General features: G+C 42.7%; 1 protein-coding gene across 1 annotated transcript in view; it reads left to right on the top strand.

The window, feature by feature from the left end:
- The first annotated feature begins 2,451 nt into the window (after positions 1-2,451).
- Positions 2,452-13,414, top strand: part of lemd3 (LEM domain containing 3) — a 42,588-nt gene continuing 31,625 nt past the window's right edge. Inside the window, exon 1 of the mRNA XM_084345150.1 lies at positions 2,452-3,812. Within this exon, the coding sequence (XP_084201276.1) occupies positions 2,474-3,812 (1,339 nt within the window). The 5' untranslated portion in view covers positions 2,452-2,473. The remainder of the gene's footprint in view (positions 3,813-13,414) is intronic.

Here is a 13,414-nt window from a genome sequence, read left to right as displayed (position 1 = left end):
AATAAATTCTGAAAATATACTTAATGAATATCTTTATATGTTATGTCATTACTTGTGAGTAATGTATGTATTGTGTGCCTGTTTTCCATACAAGGTGGCTGGAATAACAATCCATCCGCACCCCAGTTCCAGGCCATCTTCTGCCATCTGATGGTTCGGTGTGGTGTCTCACCTAGTGAGACAGGCAATGTGGCAGCCCAACATGACACTGTGTCCCTGTCTGCTGTAGAGATGCCCTCTGCTGAAACTGCTGAAGAGCAACCATCTCCATTTGCCAACATTTCGGCCGTTATGTGTGACCACAGCCATCTTCCCACTCGGTTTGGTCCGGTGGAAAATGCTCTGGTCTACATAGCAGGATTTGTAGTCCGGCATATTCTGCGAAAGCTGTCCTGTGATGTGTGCCGTGTGAGCTTGGTCAGAGATGCTGTACCATCATCATTTGACGAGAGCTACCACCTTCTAGCCCTGAAAAACAATGGTGGCCTAGTGATTCCATCACAAGGCACAGTGAAGGCGCTGAGAGCTGCAGAGAGGGTGATTCGCCCGAGCTTCAACAAAGCAAGCTCCAAAGATGTCGACAGTCACGCACATCGTCCGGGAGGAGATTGGAACGGAGGACGTTTTTCTGCTTGGGGAACACATTGAGGAGACACAGTTTGGCATTGCTGACAACCATCATTCCAACTTGTTGTCATTGGTTGTGTCTGTGTTTCTTAAGATAAGGCTGCACCACATTGCCAAACTCAACTCTTTTGACCTGCAGAAAGGGAGCACGAAACCCCCCTTTCAGGGGTTTTAGCTCATGTAAAACTTTCATGAGCAACTTTGTACATGTGTAAACATGGTTTGGGGCGGGGAGGTGTCATGTTCTTGTGTTTAACTTGAGAATTTACATTTTTTTTCTCTCTCTGCTTTGTTATGCAAGTCTGAAAAGCAAGATGAGAGCATGTAGAGGCATTTCCACTTCCTTCCCCTCCCCATTTGTTATCCAGGCTTTGTTCTAGTCACTCATGGTTGTCACTCTTTTTTATTCTGTTGTGGAACTTTTTGGTTTGCATTGCTATATGTGCTGTTAATGCTGGAATAGGTATATTTCCTGCTGTTTCGATGTGAATATATATATATATATATATATATATATATGTATATATATATATAGGCTATATATATTGTGTGTTTTGCAACATATATCATATATCAGAATATTCTTACTGTTAAGCCCACTATGAATATTAAAATACGCCATGTGTCCTGTATCATAGCTACATGTATGACGTTTGCAGCAAAAAAACCCGCGTGAAAATCAGTTTACTATTCAGCGAGTCATGATTGATTAAATGCGCTGACACTGGGTGGAGCGGGTGACCGGTCCAAGATGGCGGCCCCACGGCTCGTCAGCGCCAATAGGCAGTAGCGGTCGATGCGGCGTCTACCCTTTATTATTATTATGTTTATGATTCTCACCACCTGCACATATGGATTGTATAAATTATCAAAGCCTGGAAATAAAGTCAGTGACAGCTCTTGCTCAATCGTTACACTCATTGTGAGTCCTAATCAAGATGTAGGCCAAGTTCACCGTAAAAAAAAAGTCAGTCAATCAATCAATCAATCGTTTTCACATATCAAACTTCAATCTTCTATCCTTCCCAGGCTGAGGGATAGGGCTACCACTGATTGTCGCGAATTATTTCGACACGTGAAGCAGTCAGTAATCGTGGTAAACATATCAATAGGCTACTGCATACCCACTGTCTAACAAGTGTTTTCTAACCTCCACCTCAGACACAAACACTTAATTTTATGTGCCAGAAATAATTACTTTCTTCCTCTCGATTGTGGCCGTGATTCATTGTAAAGAACCACTGATAAGAGGGCTGATCCATGTGCGCACATTTTCAACTTGATTTGGAATTTCTAACAGGAAATTACGCACTGACGTGCCATAATTGACTGCAGAAATTTCCATTCATTGATTCCAATTTGTTTGAATGCAAATATAGTTAGAAACGAAAGTAAGAAAAATTAAAGCAGCAATTCCTTACTTAGACCAAAAAAAGTTTCGTCCAGTAAACGGAAGCTATCACTCCCCCCCCCACACTTCCAACAGCTCTGCATGGTTGCAAAACGAAATGCAACGAAACACCCAAAATATTTCTATGAGAAGTAACTTCCCCCTATATTGTAAAAAGGCTAACTCTGTGTTTACTGGCTCATGTATGCCGTTTAATGTATTTTTTTTTGTACAATTACAATGAAGGTACGTTTTTAAACTCTTTTTAAACTTTTGATATTATTTATATGTAATATTAAATGTTTAAGGTCTGAGAAATATCTTATAGCCAAGACTTTTGGATTATCATTTTGAAACGGCTTGCTATTGCTATTGAACGCAGCCTAGTTGGTCTACTGCCACTTCACCCCATACGTCACTTCCGTTACACAACCTTCTCCGAGAGTTTTGTCCAAGATGGCGTCAACACAGTTAACGGATGAGGAGCTATTCTCCGAATTAAAGCGCTTTGGTTTCATTCCAGGTCCGGTAACCGAAAACACTCGTCCGGTATACTTGAAGAAATTGAAGAAGCTTCGAGAAGAGCAGCAGCAGCGGGGCTCCAGACTGAGTAAAACCCGTAGCAGCGGGAATATCAACAGCACCACTGGCGGCGGCAGCACGGCGGGATCCAGGCCAGCCAGCCATGACGTCACGCACCTGAGCTCTAGCAGAAGACCGGGCCGGAAGTCCTCTGTTCTCGGCTTTAGCTCTGACGAGTCTGACGCTGAAACTCCATTGAAAAGAAAGGGTTTCAATCACAGTGGCAGGACAGACCGAAGCTCTGATTTTCAACAACAACCGAAGACGAGACCCGTTACAACACCGAGTGTGACTATCAAGAGTCAGTATGGCGCTACGAGTACGCTGAACAGCAACGATTCTTCTCCGGATCCGGATGGACAGAGAAGTGTCTCTCTGGGCTGGGGAGTTCGTGCCAGATACAGCCCTGAGGCGGAAGGGAGGGATTACGACGAATCGGGGGACGAGGACGATTATGAGGGGGGTGCGGATAAGAACTCACGCTCTTTAAATGGTTGTGGGGCACCCCACTTGGACACAAGCAAACTAGCCGGGGATTATTCAGACTCGGACGAGGAGGTGGTTGGGAGCGTTGGAGACCAACAGCGGGAAAGGTTGCAACCTACACGGAGCCAGCCGCAAGCGTTGTTCCCCTCCCACGGAGTCGGCCGCGGGTCTCTGACGGGAGGGGCAGCCGGAGAGGTTAACCCGCCTGAGAATCTAGATATGGTGGGAAGCCGGAGGGAGGAAGGGGAGGAAGACAAGCTAAAGAGAAGGGAATCGGACTCATCGGGGGGCTTGCGAAGCCACAACTTTTCCAAGAAGTCTATCTACGTGTCCCTCACCGAGAACCATAGAGGAGAGGCCAGCAAAAACAACCACGTCGACGGGGATTGCGCAGCCTCCAGAAGCAGCAGCAGGAGTAGGTTCAGCATCGGGTTGAGACCGCGCTTCTCCAACTACAGCAGTCTGGCCCAGACCTACAGGAGCAGCCACTCCAACCAGACCATTCCCAACCACTCATACAGCCAGGCAGTGCTGAAGCAGAAGGTGTCTGTCCCGGAGGATGAGCTGCTTCAGCAATTCAAAAGAGAAGAGGTGGCCGCCTCTGGTAGCTTTAGTGCTCACTATCTGTCCATGTTCCTTCTTACGGCAGCCTGCCTCTTCTTTCTGTTGCTGGGCCTCATGTATCTTAGGATGAGGGGCTCTGGATCCTCGGAGGTGGATGGAGTCAGTAAGTATCTGGCAAGATGTGCTATTGAAGCTTTTGATTGTTTATCCATATAAACTGTTAAATAGAGCCACTGGCAGTTAAAAGGCCAATGTACACAGAGCGTGGTCATGATCTGACAGATAAAAGCGTCCATAGGGATTAAAATGAATGCCAAGATGAAAAACCAAGACTGTGACAAATGACAGTTAATTTTGACACATTAATCAATATTTTAAAACACAGTTGCAGATTGTGCCATCTTTCCGTGCACACAGCCTGATGGAAAGCGAAAAGTGAAGACAAGAATGATGAAGGAAAAGCGCTTTTGTGACCAGTGAATGTACCAACAGATTTGGTGAAACTATTTTAAAAAATTAGAATTTTGCCTAAAATTTTAATATAAAATACAAGAAGCAGAGGCGTGTGTCCTATCTGTCTGGTGTAGTAATAATGCTTGGTATTGTTGTGAGTCATTGTCTCAGGACATGGAAACTTTAGATCCAATTACAATGTTTGTTTACAATAACTTCTGGGTATGAAACCGCTGTCTCACATAGCTTCATACTACTACGACTACTACTAGCATTCATAGAATTTTATCTTCTCTTTTCATGATATTTTGAGTGAGAGGAAAGGAGAGAAGGCAGGAGAAGAGGACAGGCCCCTCATCTTCTCTTTTAACTAACGTTATAGCTATTATTTTGCGCTATGGAAGCTTCCTATCTATGTCAATTCTCACACTTGGGAGTAAAACATTAAAAGACAGGAGAAGACTAAGTCTTTTTCAAAACTAACATTAGCTGTTTTTTTTGAAAAACCTCCGCCTTACGTTAGAAACCAAAGTAATATTTTTCATACACCTGTGAGTGAAGTATGAAAATGAGTACCTACTTGATTATGTCAGCACAACGATTATAACAACAAGCATTGGGGTAGATATAAACACTGAAACAAGCAATACTGAACACTAGGGGTGTAAAGATAGCATAAATTCATGGTAAGATATCATCATGATAAATAGTCCACGATAAGATATTTATCACGATATTAAAAAAAAGGTGACTTGACCTGACGTCCTTTAACAATAAATCTGATGTGAACAACATTTATTATTTGTATATAATTTGTTTTTACTTTTTACTTGAGATACATCTGCTTTCCTTGTAAAGTAAAAGTGGCTGGCCATGACCTAAGCATGTGCAAAAAGTAGCCACGAATTGTCTTTAGCAATGAATGATTGGACTATGTACAGTTGCAAAACAATACAGTAGCCAGCAGCAATCCCTCCCTCCCTCTGGTTGTACAGCAGGACTGCCAGGGGACCGAGGGGGGTGTAGCATGGGAGGACAGGCGAGAACATGCACTCAGGCCTGGGCCCCACTAATCTCCCTCCCTCTTGTTGTCTAGTGGACTACCAGGGCCATGTAAATCTCTGTTAGTGTTACTGACATATTATTATTTCCTAACACTTTGTTCTGCAGTTGTCTGGTGTGCACCTGGCTGTCGCAGCTACAGTGTCTTTGAGCTTGTTAGGTGAAGCAGACAGGACAGGTGGTGGAACAGCAGCAGGGCAGTCTGGTGACAGCCCGCCCTGCTAACAGCTAGCCTTAGGGCTGAACGATTTATCATTTTCTGATCGAAATTGCGATTTCAGACAACGCGATCATGTGATCGCCAAAGCTGCTGTTTTTGCAGCGCTCCTGACTGACCCAGGATCTATTGCGTCAACTAATTTACACATACTTACACATAGTCTCTCTGCCATCCTGCCAAGCTCACCAATCAGAAGCGGCGTGCTACTCGTGGACAGGTCACGCTAACCAATCAGTATTAACCTCCTTCCTTAATGGCTTCAGATGGACCAGAAGCGAGTTAGGGGATTTAATCCCGAAGAAAAACAGCACGTCGGTCATTTGAGAGTATTTCGGGTTTGAGGCTGCAGACATGCACCAGAAACAGGTACGGTGCAAAACCGCGCTAAAGTTGCAACATCCAGCGGAAACACAACCAATATCTACCGGCACTTGAAAAATCACCACAGGCATTTGCATGACGAGTGTATGACGAAAAAGTCAGGTGAAAATGATACTCAGGCCCACTGTAGCAAACAGACTACAATTCCAGCATCTTCTGCCAGTGTAACTCCGTATGATAAGAGCAGCCACACCGGGACACCGGGAATTGTTTTGTATTTTATTTAAAGGAACTTGGGGCAGGATCAAGAAATAAGACTCAATAGTGACACAACGGCTGTTACGGTCGTTAGGATAACTGCAGCCATCTGCCGTGCATGTTTCTTGTAAATAAATACATTTGGAAGCCATTTTTAACTTTAGTTTTCATCCTTGCATTAGAGTCATAGCATTTAAAGGGGACATATTTTGCAAAACTCACTTTTTCCTTCCTTTAGTATGTATCTTTTCGTATCCGGAGTGCCTCCCCACCCCTTAAGCGTGATTTTCGACCACTAAGTCAATGTTTTGTAACTACCTGAGTCAGGAATTGAGTCTCTAAACGAGCCATTTGGATTTCACCCGGATTGTTACGTAACAGTCAGAGCGAAGTGGCTACATTTCATTTATCAGGGAAACGTCCCAGCTTCAGTGAGCAAAAGCGTTATGGTCTGTGCCAGTCACTTCACGCCGGACTGTTTCAGCAACCAGGGTCAGTATAACGCTGGCAACGGCACAGATGATGGAACTGTAAGTATTTATTTAACAGTATAGTTTGTGTTACTTTGGCCGTTTAGCACATGAGCTAACGCTAACCGTCGATGTAAATATGAGGCTGAACTAACGTTACATGTGAAGTTATCAACGTTGAACACGCAGAGGAGATGGTATGAAATTGTCTCAGTTGTTAGTGGACGGTGAGCTCCTGTTCCGCCCTGAACACGCAGAGGAGATGATATAAAATAGTCAGCTAACTACGTGTAGCGTTAGCTGTAGCGTTAGCTGCTGGCATGAGAGACCAGACCTCAGGGTACCAAAACGTTATCTGCAGTAAAGCAATCACTACTTTGTTTTGGAGCTGTAGACAGGGGCTACCTGCTACATGTCTGCTGTGCTACTATCAGTTATATGCAGGCATGGACACAGAAAAGTTGCGTCACGCTGTGTATTGCTCGTTTTTTTATTTTTGTTTGTTTTTTTTTAAACTTTATTGAAAGTTGCTGTGTATCGCTCGTTGCCTTGGTCACGCGATGCCGTCCTCACGTCTTCCGCCCGGCAGGAAGAGGTGTGCGGCGCACGCAGTAGCTCATTAGCATTAAAGGGAAAGGCACTGAAACCGGCCGCTTAGAGCAGGGCTGTGAAACTGGTGTGTAAACAACCCTGCTGTGCTCAATCCTTCGTTTTTTTCGACCAAAGCATGTTACTAACATTCCATTTAGACACCAAGGACCCATGTCAACAAGCAGAAATGAGCATAATATGTCACCTTTAATGTTTTAATGTTACTGTACATTGTGAATATTGCACTGAAGCTTTATTTGAAGGAAATCGTGAATCAAATCGAAATCGCAATATCTGCCAGAAAAATCGCAATTAGATCTTTTCCTAAAATCGTTCAGCCCCAGCTGGCCTGCTTGCTCCACCTAAGGAGCCACTCTTGCTGCGAAAAGCAGCTCCAGAGAATGAGTGAAGAGGTCGGTGTGTCTTGTGTGAAGAGGTCGGAGTGTTACTACAGCTCAAAGACTGCTGAAAACAGACATTACGGGAGCTTGATGGGTTTGAATGAGTCGAGCATTGAGAATGAAGCCAACCAATTAGAGGCAAAGTAGGGTGGGGCTTACGAGAACAAGTCTATATCATGGACAGTAGGATTGCGCCCTCTGCTGTTTAAACAGAACAATACAATGCAGTGTTTCTCACAGAATCAGATTTTAATTGTTGTGGCAGTCCGGCGGGTGGCTTAACAGCTTCGCTCATGTTGAGCTCTTGCTACGAACTTATCGTCAGCACACGCGTACACATTCACTTTCTCCTTCTTTCAAACTCTTCTCCATTTAGTGGCTAACGCTACTTTACACCGTCCTTCTGGGACATCCCGAGGTCTGCTTGAAACCTGCATGCATGCTTTAAATTATTTACAAGAGTTGAGTCTTCGAGCTTGTGTTGATAACTTCGACTAAGAGTTACACTTAATGTCTTAATTTTTCACAAATTTATGCAAAAGTATTTATACTAACTATGAATGATATCTCGACGATAAGGCCGGTCATCTTCTTTGCTGAGGAAGTTCTAGTCAAGCCAACAGCGTTAAATACACTTTCATCCTCTTCTTCGTTGGTTTTACCAGCGGACTAAAAAACACACCGCCATCCACTGTATCAGAGTACATAACATCATGCTATTCACTGACAGGTGCGCTGTCTTGTGAGACAGAGTGATAACAGGATGCGCAGCTCCAAAAATAGAAAATCAATATGTGGCGGCCAATGTCGATATTGTGGCGGACCGACACAGAAAAAAGAATGTGTGTACACTGAATTAAATTGCTGGTGCATGCTGCGTGATGCACGTGTGTGTGACAAGGTGGGTGCAGCTGGAGGGCATGGTGTGTGTGCAGTAAAATTTCATAGTTGATTGGGGGGAAAAATTGGTATTTGGATTTTTATTTACCTGGGTGGGCTGCCCACGTAGAGCCTATGTATGGGGAACAATGGTGTTCTTGGGATTAAAGGCCTCACCTTCTCGCCTTCAAACATATTGCTGCACACTGTGGTCAAATAACTCACTTTTTGTTTCATCTGACCACAGAGTTGTCCTCCAGAAACTGTTTTCTTTGTACATGTGATTAGCAGCAAACTTCAGTCGAGCTTTAACATGTCTGGAGCAAGGGCTTCTTTTTTGCACACCAGCCTCTCAGACCATGGTGATGCGAAACACGCTTGACTTGGGACATTTACACCTGTCTTTCAGCACCTTCTAATTTATTGCAGACTTGGCCTTTGGTGGTTTTTGGTTGTCTCTTGGTCGCTATGGCCTATTTTCTCTCGGCAGTCGGCAGCAGGTGATAGTTTGCACTCTCTTCCTGATTGTGGCAGTGACACAACTATGCCATGCACTTTATACTTAGAATTGTTTGCATAGTTGATCTTGGTTACTGCTTTGAAATGGCTCCAAGTGACTTTCCTGACTTGTTCAAATCAATAATGTGCTCTTTCAGATCAGTGCTGAGCTCTTTAGACTTTCCCATTGTAGTGTTTGTGGCTGAGTCTAGTGGGTCTATCAAACAAGCCCTATTAAAATGGGCCCATAAAAGTCATCAGCCATTATCAATCATAATTACTCAGAAGAACGACTTTGGTTGCTTTGTGTATATTTTTGACCCAGCAGATTTGGTCACATTTTCAGAGGACCTATACCAAACCAAACCTCATGAATTTTTCTTTTTTTTATGACAAAGTAGTATATGTTGCACTCATTCCATCACAGAAAAATGTAAGTTGTTGAAATCATTGGAACTCAAGACTGACATGATATACCTTACATGTTCTTTACGAAATTATGTAAACTTTTGACCGTGACTGTGTGACATTTATTGGGGTCTGTACCGAACATTTTTTTTTTACAAGATCTGCAGGCCAGTGCAACTCTGCAGCAGTACAGTACGTAATTTTAATGTTGTCATGTCACACTGTACCTATTAACAAAGTTGCAGCTTCTTTTTTCCTTTCCCGATACCAATTCTGATACCATGCCTTTTGGTATTGGCTGATACCGAGTACCGATCTGAGTGTGTGTTTAAAAAAAGATAAGGAAAAAGCTGTATATACTACTAACCCTGTATGGATGTGATATGATTGCTATCATTGTTGTATGGCATGGCTCAAGTAAAACCTTGCAGAGAATGATTGCCATACAGCATTCTTCTATTATCTATTTTGACAGTCAGTCATAACTGAAAAAGAAGAAGTAAAGAAATCTAGGAATAAATAACAATCCCTTTAAAAACTATTAAAGTGAAGCCACTTTTTAAATAGAACAGTAGTACTACAGCAACTTAAGTAATTTGACGAATTAAAAAAATTCCCTTAAAACCTACTCACAGAACCTGTTGCTTGCAGCACTGCACTTTGAACGGCAAATGTTGACAGCGATACTGTGTCCACCCAGTGTGCAAGACTTAGCAAATGCATAGGGCTAGTCAAGCTGATTGCCTGCACGTCTTTCAGCCTACATGAAATGTGTTCCCTCACTGTCTCATAAAGTTTTGCGTGATGAGTCTTCAAATGCTTTATACAGTTGCTGGTGTTGAAATTGGCAACACTCATGCCATCCCTTGAAAGTATAGCCTTGCATACTGCACATGTTGCAGTTTTACTGGTGGGGTTATCCAGAATAAAATATTGCCTAAATGTGTTGCAGCGCTAACGGAGCTAACTGGGAAGTAGCGGGGTCCCATCTCTAAATTCCGTGGTATCGGATTGGTGCAGACTCACGTACTCGCCAATACCGGTTTGGCTGGCAGGGGAGGAGGTCACCATTTTGCACGGAGGTTATGCTGAGTCATTCCTCATCATTTGAGGGCCACTTCTGCTGAAAATATCTAAATCCTCTTAATCTCCCTCTCCCCCTTAATTTAAAGTAGAGCCCGACCGATAAAGGATTTTTAAGACCGATACCGATACAAATATTTGGTGATTTAAAAATCCGATATTCCGATATATCAGCCGATATATATATATATATATATATATATATATATATATATATATATAAAAAATCCAGAAACGTGTAACAAAACATACAACAGATTTCCGTAACATTAGTTATTTGTAGTTATTTATGAGTCCTCACTGAAATAATATGATAATGCAGTTTAAAAATAAACTTGTTTGTTTTATTGTCACAACAGAACAGAGGAACATCAAAATTACTTGCTAATTCAGTTTCACTCTCGGCTTACATCAGCAGCAAAACTGGACATGGTAGTCACAAATTTTGTCATGCTTATTTGAGTTAAGAGAACTGATGAGTATGTTCTTTTAATTGTCATTCAAGCAATGTATTTCTCGTGACAGTTGCCATGAACACACTCCACCGATGATCTCAGTCGTGGGTAACTGGTTCGCTCTGGCTGGATCAGCTGGTTGTCGGGTTTGTCGCGTTCTAAACACGAGTGCCACCAACAGGGACGTTGTAGAGTGTCCTCTGGTGGACAAAATATGCAACGCCAACACTCATAACATGGTTGAAGGGTGTTTCATCCGTTCTTATTTTATTTTTTAAATATTCATTTATCAGCCATTATAAATGCCGATACCGATAGTTTGGAAAATGCCTAATATCGGCCGATAATAATCGGCCAGCCGATATATCGGTCGGGCTCTAATTTAAAGTAAACAAATTGACACAGACAGGTAACTGCTGTATGTTAACGTTAGATATGCAGCAGCCATACATGCGTGACAGACTTTAATTAATGTCACATTTTTCAATGTTGACCTAAGAAAAACAGATTTTTTTTCATAAAATAATTCTCCACTCATTCAACTCACCATTAAAATATCTTACATGCATTACTCTGGCGACAGGGTTATGAGATATGGGCTACCGTTAAATCTTTGTGGTCCCATCATAACGTTAAACGTTGAAACAGCTGATTTTACCGGAGGCTGACAAGTGTGGCATTCAAGTCATATTTAGTCTTGCATAGCCAGACCTCTCTCATCAGACCCGTTTTCAGTTTATCCTGTTGGTAACACCATCACCCTGTCCATGATAAGGACTGGGCACTTAAGGCGGCAAGGCAGGTAGGAAAAAAAAAAATCCTGTTAACGTTACGTTACTTTATACTGTACCAATGTGGCGTTCTCTCTTCCAAATAATCCAGCCATGTAACTATCCATCCATTTATATGCACGAAGACGTTTGTAAGAGTGGCATTTAACAATGTAAAGGGACGCACAACAGAAGTAATCTTGGCCACTTCAGCTACAGAACAGCGCATCGTCCATTGTGAATAGAACAGATTCCAACCATGTTATCCACCAAATCACACGTTTTTCCAGATCTAGTGTCTTGATATCAAACAGACTAACCCTAACCCTAACAGACAGCTACTGCTAGCTTTTCAACTCAAATTAAACACTGTGTCCTGCACATCTCGAAAGTTGCTCTATTTTGCTAATGTTACAAAGCCTGAGTTATTGTTCAATTTGCGACAGTGTTGACTTTAAAATATATATATATATTTTTTTTTTTTTAAATATGACTATAGATGACTATGTTGTACCTGTCCTGCTCCACCATTGTATTTATACATATACATACATATAACATATAAAGGCTGGATTCAAAATCACACTGAAAATCATAGTACGAAAATGTATATCAAAGGCTGATCCAACTTGCGTAAATTTTATCACTGTAACTCATAATGTAACTCAGTGTGTATGGCCCCCATGTTCCTGTATGCACTCCCAAAAGCGTGTGGGCATTGCACCCGTTTCCACTTTCATTTGCACCAAAGCAAGTGAAATTGATTCACAATCACTTGTGCTTCCTAAATGGTCAGATGTAGCTCAGTGGGTAGAGCAGGTGACCAGCGACCAGAAGGTACTCCAGAAGAACCAGAAGGTCGCTGGTTCGAACCCCGGCTCCTCTGGGCGGAACCGAGCTACATACCGAAGCATCCTTGAGCAAGATGCTGAACCCCAAAATTGCTCCTGATGCGCAGTTGGCACCTTGCGAGGCAGCCTCTGCCATCAGAGGGCCCTGCGATGAGCTGGCGTCTCATCCAGGGGTGTACCCTGGCTTCGCCCATTGAGAACTGGATTTGGCCCCAGTAGCCCCGCAATAAAGCGGCAACACCCTGTGACCCTAATCAGGAACCAAGCGGACAAGAAAATAAAATGAGAGATAAATATACACATATACATACATATATATATTTAAACAAATTACACAAGAACAGTTTAAATAGTTAAATAAAACTAATATTACAAGCATTTTATCTAAATTCAACACTCCCGAGTCCTACTTTCAATTAGAGATGGGATTTATGGCTCTTTGAGGGGAGCCGGATCTTGGTGAGCCCTTCCTTTCAAAGAGCCGTTCAAAAAACTGGCTCATTTGACTGATTTTTTTTTTTTACGCAAAGGCAGCGTGCGCAACTCAGGTGGCGTCATGCTATATTTGCATATCTAATAAGCACCGTGCAGCTGGGCTGCGCTCCTCCCCACTTACCTTTTTTCTCCCTCCTGTTCTCTGTCCCACTCAGGGGAGGAGCAAAGGAGGAGCTTTTGTGTGCATCTGCACAATGTAAAAAAAATAAATAAAAAAGAACGGTTCCCAGCATTGTTCATGTTAACGAGCCGTTCAAAAGAATCGGTTCGTTCGTGAACGTCACAACACTACTTTCAATGACTACTGCAGTCTCAAAAATATTCAACCCCCTGAATAGAATCCCTCATAAGAGCACACATTTGCCAATCAGGTGTGGTCTCAAGCACACCTGATGCAACTAATCAAGGGCTCTTCATTAGTTGCATCAGGTGTGCTTGAGATAGAACACCTCAAATACCTGGACTGTTGACGGTGACGTTTCATTGCATGTTAGAGACATGGCTAAGTCAAGAGAATTGTCCAAAACCTTCAGAGAAGAGATCATTGCCT

Source organism: Pagrus pagrus (assembly GCF_965226575.1).
Source record: "Pagrus pagrus genome assembly, chromosome: 23".
In the NCBI taxonomy this organism is placed as follows: Eukaryota; Metazoa; Chordata; class Actinopteri; order Spariformes; family Sparidae; genus Pagrus; species Pagrus pagrus.
The sequence above is the reverse complement of the archived record's forward strand: the minus strand, read 5'-3'. Positions and strand labels throughout refer to the sequence as shown.